We start from the raw sequence: 15,386 nt of genomic DNA, 5'->3' as shown, positions 1-15,386 counted from the left end.
TAATACATAGCAGCTCTGCGTTCTGGTTCTGTGAGGTCCATACACTATCAGGGCATATGAACGGCGTCTATCTTCATGAGAATATTTATTTATTTTGTGGTGGGGGGATCCATATCCTTAATATCGGACGACACTTTTCAATACAGTAAAAAATTTATACCAACCCATACGGCTCAAAATATTTGGTCAACAAAAAAGTTTTTTTCAGGATTACTATGGTTTTTAGCAGAGATGTTCATGTACGTCTTACATCTTCCCCCTGCTTTCTCACTTTGGACCCTCCTGACCCATTTCTACCATATAAACCCATCACCCTGGTTTGTTTCCATCCTGTATGTAGCACTTCCTGTACCCGTCTCTGCACTTCCTGTTCCCATGTCCAACCAAACCCTTGATGCACTTCTCCTTCCTCTTCCACAGCTCCAGCCCCTCCCCTAAAAAACTCCCAGCTAGTTTATAACTCCTCCCACCCACCTAAGTACATAGACACGCCTCTGTGGCTGCACCCCGCCCATGGACATAACATCATATGAAATAGAAAGGAACTGCATGGACATGGTCATGTGACCACAACCCAGAACGAAAGATAGGAGCGATAAAGGATTTAAGAAATACATCACAAAATTACACAACCTCCATAAATGATCTTAAAGCAGGCATGCTCAACCTGCGGCCCTCCAGCTGTTGCAAAACTACAACTCCCATCGTTCCCGGACAGAAGGGCATGGTGGGAGTTGTAGTTTTACAACCGCAGGAGGGCCGCAGGTTGAGCTTCCCTGTCTTAGAGGATGTTGATGCAAACCAGAAAACCACTTTAAGCATGTAGCCTATGATCACAATTGGGGGATCCGTCAGAAACATTTCCCAATGTGACATATCTGATCCATTGGAGCATCTTGTGGAATTGTACCTCACTGATCTACGGATTGGACGTGATCCAGTAGAAGATCCGATGTCCCACCACGGTCAGACACAAATCACTGATTGCTATCCTTCTACATAAATGATACATAAAGGGGTCTTCCAGTTTCAAGAAATAAATTATATTCTTTGCCTAGTGAAACGTTACGCAATGTTCCAATATACTTTCTGTATCAATTTCAAGACCTCTGCTTGCTGTCATTCAACCTGTCTGCTTCCAGTGTCCCAGTCACACAGTTACAGGCTCATTGCCAAGCTCTGATACCTGGCCTGTAACGTGCTGTGGTCGCATAGCATGACTAGGACAGATTCCTGTCTGGCAAAAAAGGAGTTAAAAACTTGCCAGGGAAACCCCCCTCCCCCCCTCCCCCCCCCATATGAAATTAACATACAAGAGGAAATGTGAAAGGTGGGGGCGGAATCCCCCTTAACCTCAATCTCCAGCTGAGAACCTAAAAATACAATTTCCCTAGTGTGCGATAAAATGCACATCCGCTCGGCCCACACATGTGCACGGTCTACATACATCCACACATACATATTCCACCGTGCACTTACCTGAAGACTTGAGGGCCACCTCAGGGCATCCAGTGACTCCCACATTCTTTCACACCTAGATGTCTGAGATTTCGCTGAATTCCTCACAAAATAAGAAAGGTCAAGTTCTCTTTCCATTCCAGAAGCTACGTTGCCTTAAGCAGATTCTGCAGAGATCCTCAGTGTTAGTTTACCTGTCAGTTAAAGAGAGCGTCGTTATAATGGATCAGTCTACGAGACTGTCAGAACAATAGACAGAGAGGCTGGAGTGCACTCCGGTTGCTTAAGACTGCTCCAGCTATGAGTTAGAAGTCTTGGCGAGACAGTGCCGGGCTGTGGTGCCTAGGGCCCACCAGTGGAAATCATTCTAGGGGCCCACCCTACAGCTACCAAAAAGAAATATTACTTGTTCATTTTTCGGGCTCACACACATGAATATTTGCCGTTTTAGCACACAATACAGTGTGCAGAACAGAACTGTATTGTACACTGCTCTATATCAAATTGTTTCTCATTAAAGAGGCCCTCTCACCGCTCCTGACATGTCTGTTTTAATAGCTTCATGCATTCTCCATGTAATAAGGATTCCAGAGCATCTATTCTTATGGCTCTATGTTGTGCCATTCCTTTATTATTTCTACTAGAAGTTATGAATGAATTGCTAGCAGTCTGCAGTAAGGGTACAGAGGGAAGGTAACCAGTTGGGGCAGGGCCGATCCTAGGGTCACAGGCGCCTGGGTGCAGAAATATTTCTGGCGCCCCCACATGGGCGTGGTTATCTTACTAACTCCTCCCCTTTACAATGTTTCTATGGCAACAACTTCAGCCCCCAACTTCAGCCCCACCAATTTGCTTTGACAATAACTTAGTCAAAACCCAGTTTCTGACCCTTATGTTAAAACATAACTTTCATTTGATTGCTCTAATACCTAAAGGAAAAAATAATTAAAAAAAGCTGCTGTTTCTCTAGATGACATTATGCTGATAGTAGTGATAATAGAGTCTCAAGGGTCTATAAAAGCAGCTACACTATTTTTACAAAGCATTGAAACTCTATTAACACTACTATCAACATAAGGTCATCTAGAGAAACCGTAGGTTTTTATTTATTTTTTCTTTCTCTTTAGGTGTTAAAACATAACTTTCATTAGATTGCTCTAACACCTAAATGGGAAAAATAAGAATTTTAAAAACCTGCTTTTTCTAGTCTAGATGACCTTATGTTAATAGTTAATAGTAGTGTTAATAGAGTCTCAAAGGTCTGTAAAAATAGTGTAGCTGCTTTTATAGACCATTGAGACTCTATTACCACTACCATAAACATAAGGTCATCTAGAGAAACAGCAGGTTTTTAAAATAATTTGGGGGATCTGTGGATGACACATTGTTATGGGGGACATTATACAGGGGTAATATAACTGAGGGGTATCAGGTAAATTATACAGGGGGTAATATAACTAAGGGGTATCAGGGTACACTATACAGGGGTAATATAAGTTATATTACCCCTGTATAATAATGTCCCCTGATACCCCTTAGTTATATTACCCCTGTATAATAATGTCCCCTGATACCCCTTAGTTATATTACCCCGCCCTGTATATTTTAACCTGATACCCCTCAGTTATATTATATAACTGAGGGGTATCAGGGTACATTATACAGGGGTAATATAACTAAGGGGTATCTATCAGGGTACATTATACAGGGGTAATATAAGTGAGGAGGGCTATCAGGGACATAATACAGGGGTGAGGGGTAATATAAGTTATATTACCCCTGTATAATGTCTGATAGTAGCCTAGCCCTCCTCCTCAGTTATATTACCCCTCATGTACCCTGATACCCCTAGTTATATTACCCCCTGTATAATTTACCCTGATACCCCTCAGATATATTATATAACTGATGGGTATCAGGGTAATACAGGGGACAGCAGAGGATTCGTAGCACTGTGGGACAGGGGGGGGGGGGGTACATACTTCTTTTTTTATATGCCCTCACCTCACCAGCTAGCAGGCGGCCAGGCGCGCAGGGTACTCAGATCAGATGTAACGTGACGTGACGTGACCTCAGCCTGCGCCGCACAGCACGCACTCCCTCTCTGCCTCCGGCGGGTCCAAAACTCCGCCCCCCTATTTGAATACTAGCCACCGCCCACCGGCAGCCCACAGCCAGGTATTGTAAATGAACTGACCGTGCGGCGGGCGGCGTCAGCCTGCAAAACAGCGGGGGAATCAGCTGGGGGCCGGCACAGCTGAGTGAGCGGGCATTATAAAATTGTGAGCGGGGCGGGGCCACAATAATTGCTGCGCGGCCGCCCACCCGCGCAGCTTAGAGGGAACACTGGTCGTCAGATTCCTCGGCGAATCGGCGGCTCGGCTTAAAAAAAAAAAAAGTCAAAAAAAATAAAGTCCCGGCGGCTCGCTCGGCGCCTTTCGGGTGACAGCGCTGGGGTGCGGGGCACCCACTGCACCCCGTGTAGGATCGGCCCTGAGTTGGGGGCGTGTACCTGCACAGACTATCCAATCAGTGCTGTCATTTTCAGACTGTGCAGGTACACCCCCCCAACTGGTTACCTTCCCTCTGTACCCTTACTGCAGACTGCTAGCAATTCATTCATAACTTCTAGTAGAAATAAAGGAATGGCAGGACATAGAGACATAAGAATAGATGCTCTGGAATGGTTATTACATGGGGAATGCATGAAGCTATTAAAACAGACATGTCAGGAGCGGTGAAAGGGCCTCTTTAAGCAGCTCATTGTAGTTGATAACCTAATCTGTTAAGGTCCCTTTACACAGGGCGACAGAGCAGGAGATTGTTGGGAAGCAAGCGTTCCTTCCCGATAATTGCCTGCTCTTTAATGGAGGAGAACGCTGTATTTACAGGCAGTGATCTCCATTGTATGGGGAGCAGTGATCACTACTGTCAATGTTCTTCCCCATACTGACTAGTTGTTTGCCGGCAGCAGACCGTGATTACACAGCACAATCTACTTCCAGTAAATGATTATTTTTATGTGCGCACAAACGATCGAATTACGGTACCCGATGAATGAGCGTTTCGTTCGTTCATCAGGTAATCAGCCTACACGGCATCCTCCGCAGCCAGTACGCCCAAGAGCTACTAAAGCAACCCGTGTCACAGTGAACTACACTGTGACAATATGTCTATTTTTATTTTTTTACGTAAAAAAGCATTTTTTTTTTATTGTGTTTCAATTTCTGAAAGCCATATATTTTTTATTTTTCTGCCACTGATCTTGTGTAGGGGTTGCTTTTTTTGCAGGAAGAGTTGACATATTTATTGTTGCATTTTTTGGGTGCATATGATTTTTTTGATTGCTTAATATTACACTTTTTGGGGGCAAGGGGACCAAAAAATGGCAGTTTTTTATTTTTTATGGCAGTCACCTGAGGGGATAGGTCATGTCATATTTTTATAGAGCAGGTCGTTAAAGACGCAGCGATACCTAATATGTCCATTTTTTTTAATTTCTATTAAAGGGGTTGTCTCATCTCCTATTGCTAGGATATGCCCCCATTGTCTTATAGGGGCGGGTCCCACCTCTGGAGCCCTGAAAGTGGTGGAGGGCGCGCTGCGCATACGCAGCCGCCCTCCATTTATTTTCCAGGGGGCCGCTATTTCCGTCGGGCCCATAGAAGTGAATGGGAGCGGTGGCCGGTCATGAGCAGTGCGCTCTCATTCACTTCTATGGGGAGACCGCTTGACCGCTTAGTGGTGGCCGGACCAGAGTCCTCCAGCCACTAGCTTTGGCGGCTCTGTTACTGATATAGGTGGGACCCACATCTATAAGACGAGCCATATGCCCCCATTGTCTGAGATAAGACAATCCCGTTAAGTTTTACACAGTGAAAAATATCTTTTTGTGTTACCATTTTCTGAAAGCCATATTTAAAAAAAAAATTTGGGCGATTGTCTTATGCAGGAGCTTGTTTTTTTGCAGGATGAGGTGACAGTTTGATTGGTACCATTTCGGAGTACATACGATTTTTAGATTGCTTTGCATTAGACTTTGTTTTGGCACTGTTTTTATTTAGTTTTTTTTTGGCATTCACCTGAGGGGATAGATCGTGTCATATTTTTATAGAGCAGGTCGTTACAGACGCAGCGATACCTAATATACTGTATGTCTGTTTTTATTATTTTTCTGTTATTTAGAATTTTATATGACTTTATTATGGGAAAGCTGCGTTTTTTTTACTTGAAACCTAGGTATCCAACAGGTTAATACAAAAAAAAAAAAAAAAAAACTACAGCACAAAATTAAACTAAAAATACAGTATTTTTTTACATTCACGTCTAAGGAGATGTGTGAGGACTTTTTTGAGGGGCCCATCTGTACTATATTGATACCGTATGTAGTGTGTATGACTTTTTTAGCAGTGTTTATTCAAATTTTTGTAGTATGCAATCATAATTGTGATATAAAATTACAGCATGTTGTAGGAAAACTACAACTCCCAGCAGGTCCAAGTTTTGCATCTCACATGGCATGCTAGGAGTTGTAATTTCCAGAGAGGAATGCAGTAAAATGTGAAATTATATTTTTATTAAACTACAGATTTACCTATATTTTATACTGTCTCGGGGGACTAGCGGCAGCCTATGATGTCCACCACTGAGTCAGAAGCAGCTTCTGTTTCATGGAGGACACAGCAACACCACCAGCACGCCTGCACACCCAGGAGCACAGTAAAAGCCCACCGCCGCGCTCTGCAGACTCTAGAATATGGGTGGGCGGCAGGGCTCTGTGAGGACGCAGCGTGCTTGCAGCGCAGGCACCGCACCACATGTATCAAGAGGCGGGTCCTGCCGCCCACTGAAAGATGGCAGCGCCACAGCATCACTGCAGGGCAAGTTAAGTGGCGAGATGATCAAGATCATCTCGCCACCTTCTGTATGTCTGTGTAGCTCTGCTCTTGGTATTGAAGAGGCAGGCAGCGGCGCTTGCCAGCAGAAAGCTGGGGCTGCCTGCCGCTGCTGATTAATATGTAGACTATAACTAGGCAGGGGCCCACCGAAGATTTCCTCGGCTCCCCGGTGGGCCAGTCCGGGCCTGGGGTGAGATACAGCTGGCATGGTGGGAGGATAGAGCATAATTGCTGGACTGAGACCGCCAGCAAAAGGTGTCAGGTTGGGAGACTTCTAGCATGAGGTGCAAGATGTAAAATTAGTAACTTAAAGTGTAAGAGACATCTTCTAGCAAAAGGTGAGGAGTTAAGGGTTTGCTTGACTATGGTTTAAGGTTTAGGAGGCTTCTACCAGAAGATGTAAGACTAGGAGCTTCAGGTGTATGTGGCATCTTCTAGCATAAGGTGGGACTGTCTGCAGAAGGTGCAAGGTTTAGAGACTGCTATCATAAGTTAAAAGGCTAGATAAAAGGTTAGGAGATTGGTACAGAAGGTGTATGGTTAGGAGTCTGCTGCAGAAGGTGTATGGTTAGCAGACTGCAGTAGAAGGTGTATGGTTAGGAGATTGGTACAGAAGGTGTATGGTTAGGAGTCTGTTGCAGAAGGTGTATGGTTAGCAGACTGCAGTAGAAGGTGTATGGTTTTGACACTGCTGCAGAAAAAGTATGGCTAGGAAACTGCCGCACAAGGTGTATGGTTAGGAGACTGGTACATAAGGTGTATGGTTAGGAGACTGGTACAGAATGTGTATGGTCAGGAGACTGGTACTGAAGGTGCATAGTCAGGAGACTGGTACTGAAGGTGCATAGTCAGGAGACTGGTACTGAAGGTGCATAGTCAGGAGACTGGTACTGAAGGTGCATAGTCAGGAGACTGGTACTGAAGGTGCATAGTCAGGAGACTGATACTGAAGGTGCATAGTCAGGAGACTGATACATAAGGTGTATGGTTAGGAGACTGGTACAGGAGGTATATGGTCAGGAGACTGGTACAGAAGATGTATGGTTAGGAGACTGGTACAAAAGGTGTATGGTTAGGAGAATACTGTAGAAGGTGTATGGTAAGGTGACTGCTACAAAAGGTGTATGTTTAGGAGAATGCTGCAGAAAGTGTATGGTTAGGAGACCGTTACAGAAAGTGTATGATTAGGAGACTGGTACAAAAGGTGTATGGTCAGGAGACCGTAACAGAAGGTGTATGGTCAGGAGACCGTAACAGAAGGTGGATGGTCAGGAGACCGTTACAGAAGGTTGATGGTTAGGAGACTGTTTGCTGAAAATGTAATATTAAGAGGCTCATAACATGGTATTAGGAGTATCTATCTCGAGGTATGGAGTATAAAGCCAATCTTCAGCATAAAAGAAAACCAACACAATGAAAATATTAAAAGCATTGAGTGCAAGCCTTAAAAATACAGTGCGCGTGGGGTAAGTATAGTGGGTAGGAAATCATCAAAGAGGAAGTGAGGGAGACTTACCCTTCCTCCAAATGCCAGGCTCCAGAAGCAGGCTCTTGTCGCTCGCACAGGTCACTAGACCCTGCTAGACTTGATGTGCCCATCACTCTGATCTCCTTCCCCGGCTACAGGTTAATGAGGGAGTGCAGCTCTCTGCGAGTGGGTTCTGGGTGGAGGATTTGGTTAGCGTGTCGCTGGCTAGGAAACAATCCTGTCTACTACGCTGACTCGGTGATGAAACCCAAATTGAGAGTAATCTGATGGCGGTAGATATCTCTGGTATGTGACTTATTTTCGTGCTGTGGGGAAGGAGTCTGGATCCCTGTGCCTTTTTTTTTTTTTTGCAGATTTGCGCAGCCCCATGGAGGACAGTCAGATTGTTGTAAAGTCTATTTTGGAGCCTATCATGATAGACACATTGCGTGAATAATGAGGAATTCCAGTGAATTTCCTGAGCCTGGAACACCAGGCGAGTCTATATTTAACAGCATCTAAAACTGTCAAGAATGTCTTGTGGTTGGATAACAGGGGCAGAAAAATGTGAAAAACGCAGAAGTCCAGCTCTTCCAAATATGGAAATATTGTTACGTCTGGATGTGATTCCACATCTGGAAATGCTTACGACCTCTCCAGGCTGCTGCACAAATACCTCTTCCCCTAGCAGACTGAGAAACCCATTGTACCCCCTGAACGCTGCGAACCCAGGAGGAAAACACTGGCATATTTGCAAAAAAACACACAGTTTGGTTGGAGAGAGGCGGCCTACGATGCCCTGCGCTCGCACCCAAGCCTACCAGATAGCAGATCTACATAATTGCCTGCTCTAATGAATCGTCTTTGGAAACCACAAAGTCCGGCGTGCCCAGCAATCCGAGTGATTCGTTTCCAGTCGTTTTCTATGTCTCCTTCCTTTGATGGTGGCCACCTAGAACCAGGGGCATTTTACGTTTTTGAGCTAGGCCTTGCCGCAGCTTGTCCACGAAGTGTGGCACCCCGAGCTATGAACAGCTACATATGTGCTGCATGGATCAGAGGCGACGCATCCGCGGTCTAGGGTTTGGAGCATAACGGGAGCGGGAAAAGTCACTGACCCTTTAAGGCGGCCATGCACATTTCAGCTGGACCGGCCAACCATCTAATGCAGACGTTGAGGGGGGGAAAAAAGGATTGGACAGTTGCATTTCAGCATGCTCAATCCTTTCGTACTCAAGGGAGATAAGAGGTTGAGCATGCATGTTTATTGGGGGGCTGGAAATGATAGCTTTCAGTTAAATGAGTGTCTGGCCAACCGATATTTCAAGTGTATGTCCAGCCTCACATCGGAGGTTAATAAACCTACCAAAAAGCTGAGGAGCAAGCACAGGAAAATGGGAACCAAAAATGGGTCCCCTTTGCTTGTTGCTTGCTTTGTCAATCAGGGAATTCTGGGTTAAAAAGAATCTGTCATCTCTCCTGACATGTCTGTTATAGTAACTACTTGCAATTCCCCTGTATTAACAATTCTGGGGCATATTTTCCCATAACTATGTGTTGTGCTGTTCCTCTGTTATTCCCACTCATTAATGGACATCTGGGTGTTACCAGTTGGAGGTGTCTCCCTGCACAGTCTGATACTATCCAGTCAGTGATGACAGTACCCCTTCAACAAGATCAACGGTAACACCCAGCTTATTAATTAATTTCCTGGATGAATAATAGAAGAGTACCCCCATCTAGTAGCCATACTGGAGAGCGATGGAGTACATTGTGGAAAAATGTGTAGGTGGTGGCGATCCTTACATCAATGTCTGTACAGTATGCCACTGGGCCCAAGCAGTCTAAGGGTCCTTCTACATGGGGCAGTGATCGGTAACGAACCGATCATTGCTGGTTAATTAGCTGCAGTTACATTGAGATGAACGACTGTTATTACGATCATTCATCCCCAAACAGATTCATATTTACAAGAAGATGCGAACACCTGATGAGCAAGCGTTTACTTGTCAGCTGCACCTCTACATAGAACAATTATCGGGAAAGAACGATCGTACCTGATAATTGCCCCCATCCTCAACTTATGCAAATCTGGTCATCCCTGAATATAACATTCACAAATTCCAGAGTACCCCTTTAGGGATGCTCCAGCCTGGCCAAATTTAGGTCGCTAAGCCCCCCCTCGCCCCCCTAAAAAACTACCCCTCTCCCCTTATATTTACACCAGTCATGGTCCCCAATATTAGGGCTGAATGAACAGGTGGAAGTCCATCTATGGCTCTGGTATAGGAATATTTAAAGGGGTTGGCCCATCTGAGATATTGACTGCATATCGCTAGGAAATGCCATCAATGTCAGAACGGGACCTCCGAAGTGAACGGAGAGCGCGGCCGCCCGCCATTCATCACTGGCTCAGCTATTTCCGTCAGTCCCATAGCAGTGAACGGAGAGGTGGCTGCGCTTGCGCAGTGAGCTCTGCTTTTATTTCTATGGGAGCTCTGAAAATAGTTGGGTGAGAGCACTTGGTGAATGGGGGGCGCTCTGCTCAAGCGTGGCCATCTCTCCATTCACTGCTATGGGACCAACGGAAATAGCTGAGCCAGTAATGAATGGCGGGCGGCCGCACTCTCCGTTCACTTCGGAGGTCCCGTTCTGACATTGATATGCAGCCCAATGTCTCCGATGGGCCAACCCCTTTAAATATTCCTATACCAGAGCCATAGATGGACTCTCACCAGCGGTGAATGGAGATAGAAGAAAATCCCAGACATTGGACCCACACCTACCTGGCATTGATGACATAACCTAGTGATAGAGGCCATCAATCTCTGAGATGGGAATACCCCTTTAAGGGCATATTTAATGACTCGCGACACCCTATGCCAGGTCTTCTCCTTACCACTTCCCCCCGCACCCCAGTAAAATCGTACTTTTGGTAGGAGAAAATATTTTTGGTGTGCTAACACAGGCGCCTTTAAATCGGCGCAGACTTTATGGAACAATATGACATAAAACACACAAGGAAAACATTCCAAAGCACTAAACACATAAAACTATACAAGGTGAACAGTGTCATAAATGTAGAAGCCAAATGGACTTGGAAGCCAAGGGAGGATATTATGCATACAAATAATATGTCTGCATGGAAAGAGACGGCGTGAAAAAGAGACAGGGGGGATTTGGGTTTTTAAGAGGCGCCCTATAGGATATTGATCCCTCATTTCCTCTGCCTGATGCCGCTGTGTATTTTAACAGCACTGTATGATTAGGTCCCATTCCTAATTCTCTCCTCCTGATGCCAGACTAGGAGCCTTTCCTGTGTCTCAGGCTGCTCTCCCCCCTTCTCTCCTCTCCCTCCTTGGGAGACTCAGCCAGGCTCCATTAGACGGGGAGGGTCTTGGCCAGAGTTTGAGCCCAGCCGCATTCCTGGGATGTTTTTTTGAATGTGAAGCTCTGGAAGCGGTGGTGACGTCACGGGCTGTCTCCTATTTAAGAGACACAGAGCCTGGAGCAGCTCAGAGAGCAGAGGCAACAAGCTAAGCACAGTACTGAGGCACAGAAACCAGTACTGCCACCGAGATCACAGCACTGGGACCAGCAGAGCACAGACCGAACTTGTCACAGCAAGGTTACTGGGACCAGAAAAGCACAAGGCATTGCAACCAGTGGAGCTACACTCAACAATTTAGAAGCTTCACTCAACTTCTTAAATTTTAGAGGAACCATGCCTTCCCTACGAATGACCCCTCTGGTGGTTGTGGTCATCCTTGCCGGATTGCTAGACCTGGTAAGTAATGCTCATGTTGCATTCTTCCAGTGAATCGTGCATGCTCTGCACATGGGATGGCTATAATATGCTCGGTCTCTTCTTTCCAGGCATTTTCATCTTGCCCAGCTGTGTGCCAGTGTCCCCTGGAGGTGCGCAAATGTGCCCCAGGGGTTGGTTTGGTTCTTGACAGTTGTGGATGCTGCAAAGTGTGCGCCAAGCAACTCAACGAAGACTGTAGCAAAAGCCAACCTTGCGACCACACCAAAGGACTGGAGTGCAACTTCGGTGCCAGTTCCAGAGCCACCAAGGGCATCTGCAGAGGTAAGATGACTTTCTTTGGCTTGTTCCTTTAAGAAGACCCCCTGGTGAGGCTGCAGGGCGAGCAGGTTCTTACTGGTTGCTTTAGTCAAGGAGTTCAGGGGAATCTCAGACCTTGTATGGATATGCTTTTATTGATGATAGTTTGGCAGAAAGTCGCATGATTTCAGCAGTCTGGAATGCAATTCAGTGTCTGGGTTTAGCAAAATGTGCAGGAAAACTAATTGTGACTTAGGATCAGGAATTCAAAAATCCAAAAGTTTGCAATGGAGTTCTGACCTTTTTGTTTTTTTGTTTCCTCCTTTTCAGCAAAGTCTGAAGGAAGACCTTGCGAATACAACTCCAGAATTTACCAGAATGGAGAAAGCTTTCAGCCCAACTGCAAGCACCAGTGCACATGTATCGACGGGGCCGTGGGCTGTCTTCCCCTGTGCCCTCAAGAACTCTCCCTCCCTAACCTGGGATGCCCAAATCCAAGACTGGTGAAGGTGCCTGGGCAGTGTTGCGAGGAATGGGTGTGCGACGACGCCAGGGACACAGGCGACGACCTGGAAGATTTCTTAAGCAAAGATTTCGGAATGGATAATGAAGGAGATCTTACCAGTAAAAACGAATTTGTCCCCATCGTGAAAGGAGGACACAAAATGCTACCAGGTACATATTCCTAAACTATGGAGTAACTAGATCTATAGAGATATAGATGGATATATTGCATGTGGTATCTCTGCCCACCATGTATATTAAGAAGTGGGCAGCCAGTCAGGCCCTGGCATATGCCAACCTTGGGCGTACTAACTTTTGCATCACCTTTCCTTCCAGCCTTTGGTTCCAACCCACAAGGCCACATATTTGAGGCTCAGAAGTGCATCGTCCAAACGACGTCTTGGTCTCAATGCTCAAAGACGTGCGGCACCGGCATCTCCACGAGAGTCACCAATGACAACAAAGACTGTCGATTAGTGCGAGAAACCAGGATCTGCGAGTTGCGGCCATGTGGACAGACAAACTATTCACAGTTAAAGGTAAGGACTCTTAGATTGCCGACCTGGACTCTTTCCCACCTGCCTGATATCATATCTTTGCATTGTTTGCATGGGTCTCTAATATCTTTTCTTATCTATTCATTTCCAGAAGGGAAAGAAATGCACAAAAACAAAAAAATCTCAGGCTCCAGTCCGATACAGCTATGCCGGCTGTTCCAGCGTGAAGAAATACAGACCTAAATACTGTGGATCATGCGTTGACGGAAGATGCTGCACCCCCCAACAGACGCGGACTGTCAAAATCCGATTTAGGTGCGAAGACGGGGAAACCTTTACAAAGAACGTGATGATGATCCAGTCCTGTAGGTGCAACTACAACTGTCCACACACCAACGAAGCCTACCCTTACTACAGACTATTCAATGACATCCACAAATTCAGAGATTAAAAGGAGCAAAAACCAACCAAGGGACAATCGAGAATAATGGGAATATTCTGTTGTGGAGATGTTGCAATACCATCTTTGGACACTATGTGGCACTAGGAACTTATAAAGTGTATCACCACCTGGTCTTCATTACAACAGACTGAAATCTTTAGAGCTTCATAGTACTGGAGCAAACTCGTCGCTTCTTTTTTTGGAGCAATTGATAATAATAATATAATAATATTTTTGTTTTTGTTTTCTGTTAGTAAATTATCTTTAAAGTATTCTTCTGGTCCTTTAAAAAAAAAAACTAAAAACTAAGAATTGTTCCTGCATAAAGTTATTGAATGACCAAACTTGGGTAAAAAAAAAAAAAGTTAAAAAGCAATTGAGAGTTTCTACATTCCTTCCTAATCGCGCTCAGTGAAGCGTTTCTCTGTGGCAGCTATCACAACCCGACAATTCTTAAGCAAAGCAGAAGTTCAAATTCATTTTTTTTTTTAGTTTTTTTTTTTTTTTTATTTATCGAAAAAAAGAAAATGTAGCTTTTTTTTCGTTCGGTGACAAATGTAATACTGGAATAAATTGTAAATTGTTTTAATTTTTATATTCAATGAATTAAAGAATTTATTTATGGAAATAATCGAGTAATAAAAAAAATTGTTACCTATTTTTTATATCTGCTTCCACCTCTTTCTTTGTAATTTTGTGCATGCAACAGGTTAAGGGTTCTGGGTCCTAGTAGATTTACCTTTAATTACCTCTTTGCAATTCCATAGGTTAAAACATTCGCTGACCTATAGCAATTTGAGGTTACCAATCAAATCTGAAGAGAAAGCTGCGAATGTGTTTTCCTATTGAAATGTAATGTCAGGAATTTAGAAAAGTAACTTATACGAGGGGCTGTTCATATCACCCACATGTAGAAGAATGTTTCTGCAGATAGGAGATAAGTGAGACGACATAATGACGGGGGCGGGGATTTTTCTGCTCATCCTGTAAAGTCGTCCCATTGAAGAATACTATAGTCCACCTCTATCCAGCCTGATATGGGTGATAACAGAGATCAGCAGCTTGTAGTTACTAAAGATCTATCAATGGAGATCTACCTTGACTTTGGGTCCCTTTAAGTATGTAAACAAAATGCAAATCCTTCAGGCAAAGAAGGCCTTGGCAAATGGTCACCACTTTCGAGGGAATTCCCCATTAAGTATGTACACTAAGGTCCAGTTTTCAGGCCTAGGAGGCCTTGGTATAGGGTCACCACATTCCTGGGACTCTGTCTTTAAAGGGGTTGTCCAATACTGATGACCTATCCTCTGGGGAGCGCTGCGGCCTCTTCCTAGGCCAGTGACGTCACGTTCATCGGCCACATGACCTAGACGCAGCTCAGTCCCATTCAAGTGAATGCGGCTGAGCTGCAATAGCAAGCACAGCTGCTAGCCAATGGACGGTGCTCAGTGAGCTGCGAGAAGGGCACGGAGCTCTCTTCAAACAGCTGATAGGACCCCCCTTCCCGATCAGATACTGATGGTCTATCCTGAGGATAGCTCATCAGTAGTGTTGAGCGAACTTGTGTTTTAAGTTCGGCGTCTAAAGTTCGGGTTATCGAAGAATCGCGTTACGGATTCCGCTACCACGGACGATTCTTCGATAACCCGAACTTTAGACAGCGAACTTAAAACACAAGCTCGCTCAACACTACTCGTCAGTATTAAACACTCGGAATCCCCCTTTAACTATGTAAACTAAAGCAGTTGTTGAAGGAAATCCAGCATCCACAAAACTGAAAGGTTAAGTTTACAGGCATATAAGGCCTCAGCATAGGGTCACCACTTTCCGGGGACTCTATCTTTAACTACGTAAACTAAAGTACAAACTGGAGGAAATCCAGCATCTAAAAAACGAAAAGGTCTAGTTTTCAGGCACAGGAGGCCTTGGTATAAGGTCACCACTTTCCTGGGACTCTATCCGTAACTACGTAAAGTAAAGTAAAAATTAGAAGAAATCCAGCATCTATAAAACTAAAAGTCTCGTTTTCAGGCACAGGAGGCCTTGGTATAGG

The 15,386-nt window shown here is 44.9% G+C and overlaps 2 protein-coding genes across 2 annotated transcripts in view; one reads left to right on the top strand and one right to left on the bottom strand.

Moving 5' to 3' along the window:
- DDAH1 (dimethylarginine dimethylaminohydrolase 1) overlaps positions 1 to 8,179 on the bottom strand; it is a 118,610-nt gene extending 110,431 nt beyond the window's left edge. The window contains exons 1-2 of the mRNA XM_040407916.1: positions 7,873 to 8,179; positions 1,480 to 1,652 (exon numbers count right to left, since the gene is read on the bottom strand). Of these exons, the coding sequence (XP_040263850.1) occupies positions 1,480 to 1,596 (117 nt within the window). The 5' untranslated portion in view covers positions 1,597 to 1,652; positions 7,873 to 8,179. The remainder of the gene's footprint in view (positions 1 to 1,479; positions 1,653 to 7,872) is intronic.
- A 3,146-nt stretch (positions 8,180 to 11,325) lies between these two features.
- Positions 11,326 to 13,783, top strand: CCN1 (cellular communication network factor 1). Its single transcript, XM_040407425.1, has 5 exons — positions 11,326 to 11,611; positions 11,701 to 11,914; positions 12,221 to 12,565; positions 12,731 to 12,933; positions 13,043 to 13,783. The coding sequence occupies exons 1-5, from the start codon at positions 11,549 to 11,551 to the stop codon at positions 13,340 to 13,342; spliced, it is 1,125 nt and encodes a 374-aa protein (XP_040263359.1). The 5' UTR covers positions 11,326 to 11,548; the 3' UTR covers positions 13,343 to 13,783.
- Positions 13,784 to 15,386: the final 1,603 nt, after the last annotated feature.

Source organism: Bufo bufo, chromosome 9, assembly GCF_905171765.1.
Source record: "Bufo bufo chromosome 9, aBufBuf1.1, whole genome shotgun sequence".
Classification (NCBI taxonomy): domain Eukaryota; kingdom Metazoa; phylum Chordata; class Amphibia; order Anura; family Bufonidae; genus Bufo; species Bufo bufo.
The sequence above is the reverse complement of the archived record's forward strand: the minus strand, read 5'-3'. Positions and strand labels throughout refer to the sequence as shown.

Coding starts and splice junctions, on each gene's coding strand:
- CCN1 (XM_040407425.1), top strand. CDS start 11,549: ATGCCTTCCCTACGAATGACCCCTCTGGTGGTTGTGGTCATCCTTGCC. Junction 11,915..12,220: donor CACCAAGGGCATCTGCAGAG/GTAAGATGACTT, acceptor CCTCCTTTTCAG/CAAAGTCTGAAGGAAGACCT. Junction 12,566..12,730: donor AGGACACAAAATGCTACCAG/GTACATATTCCT, acceptor CTTTCCTTCCAG/CCTTTGGTTCCAACCCACAA.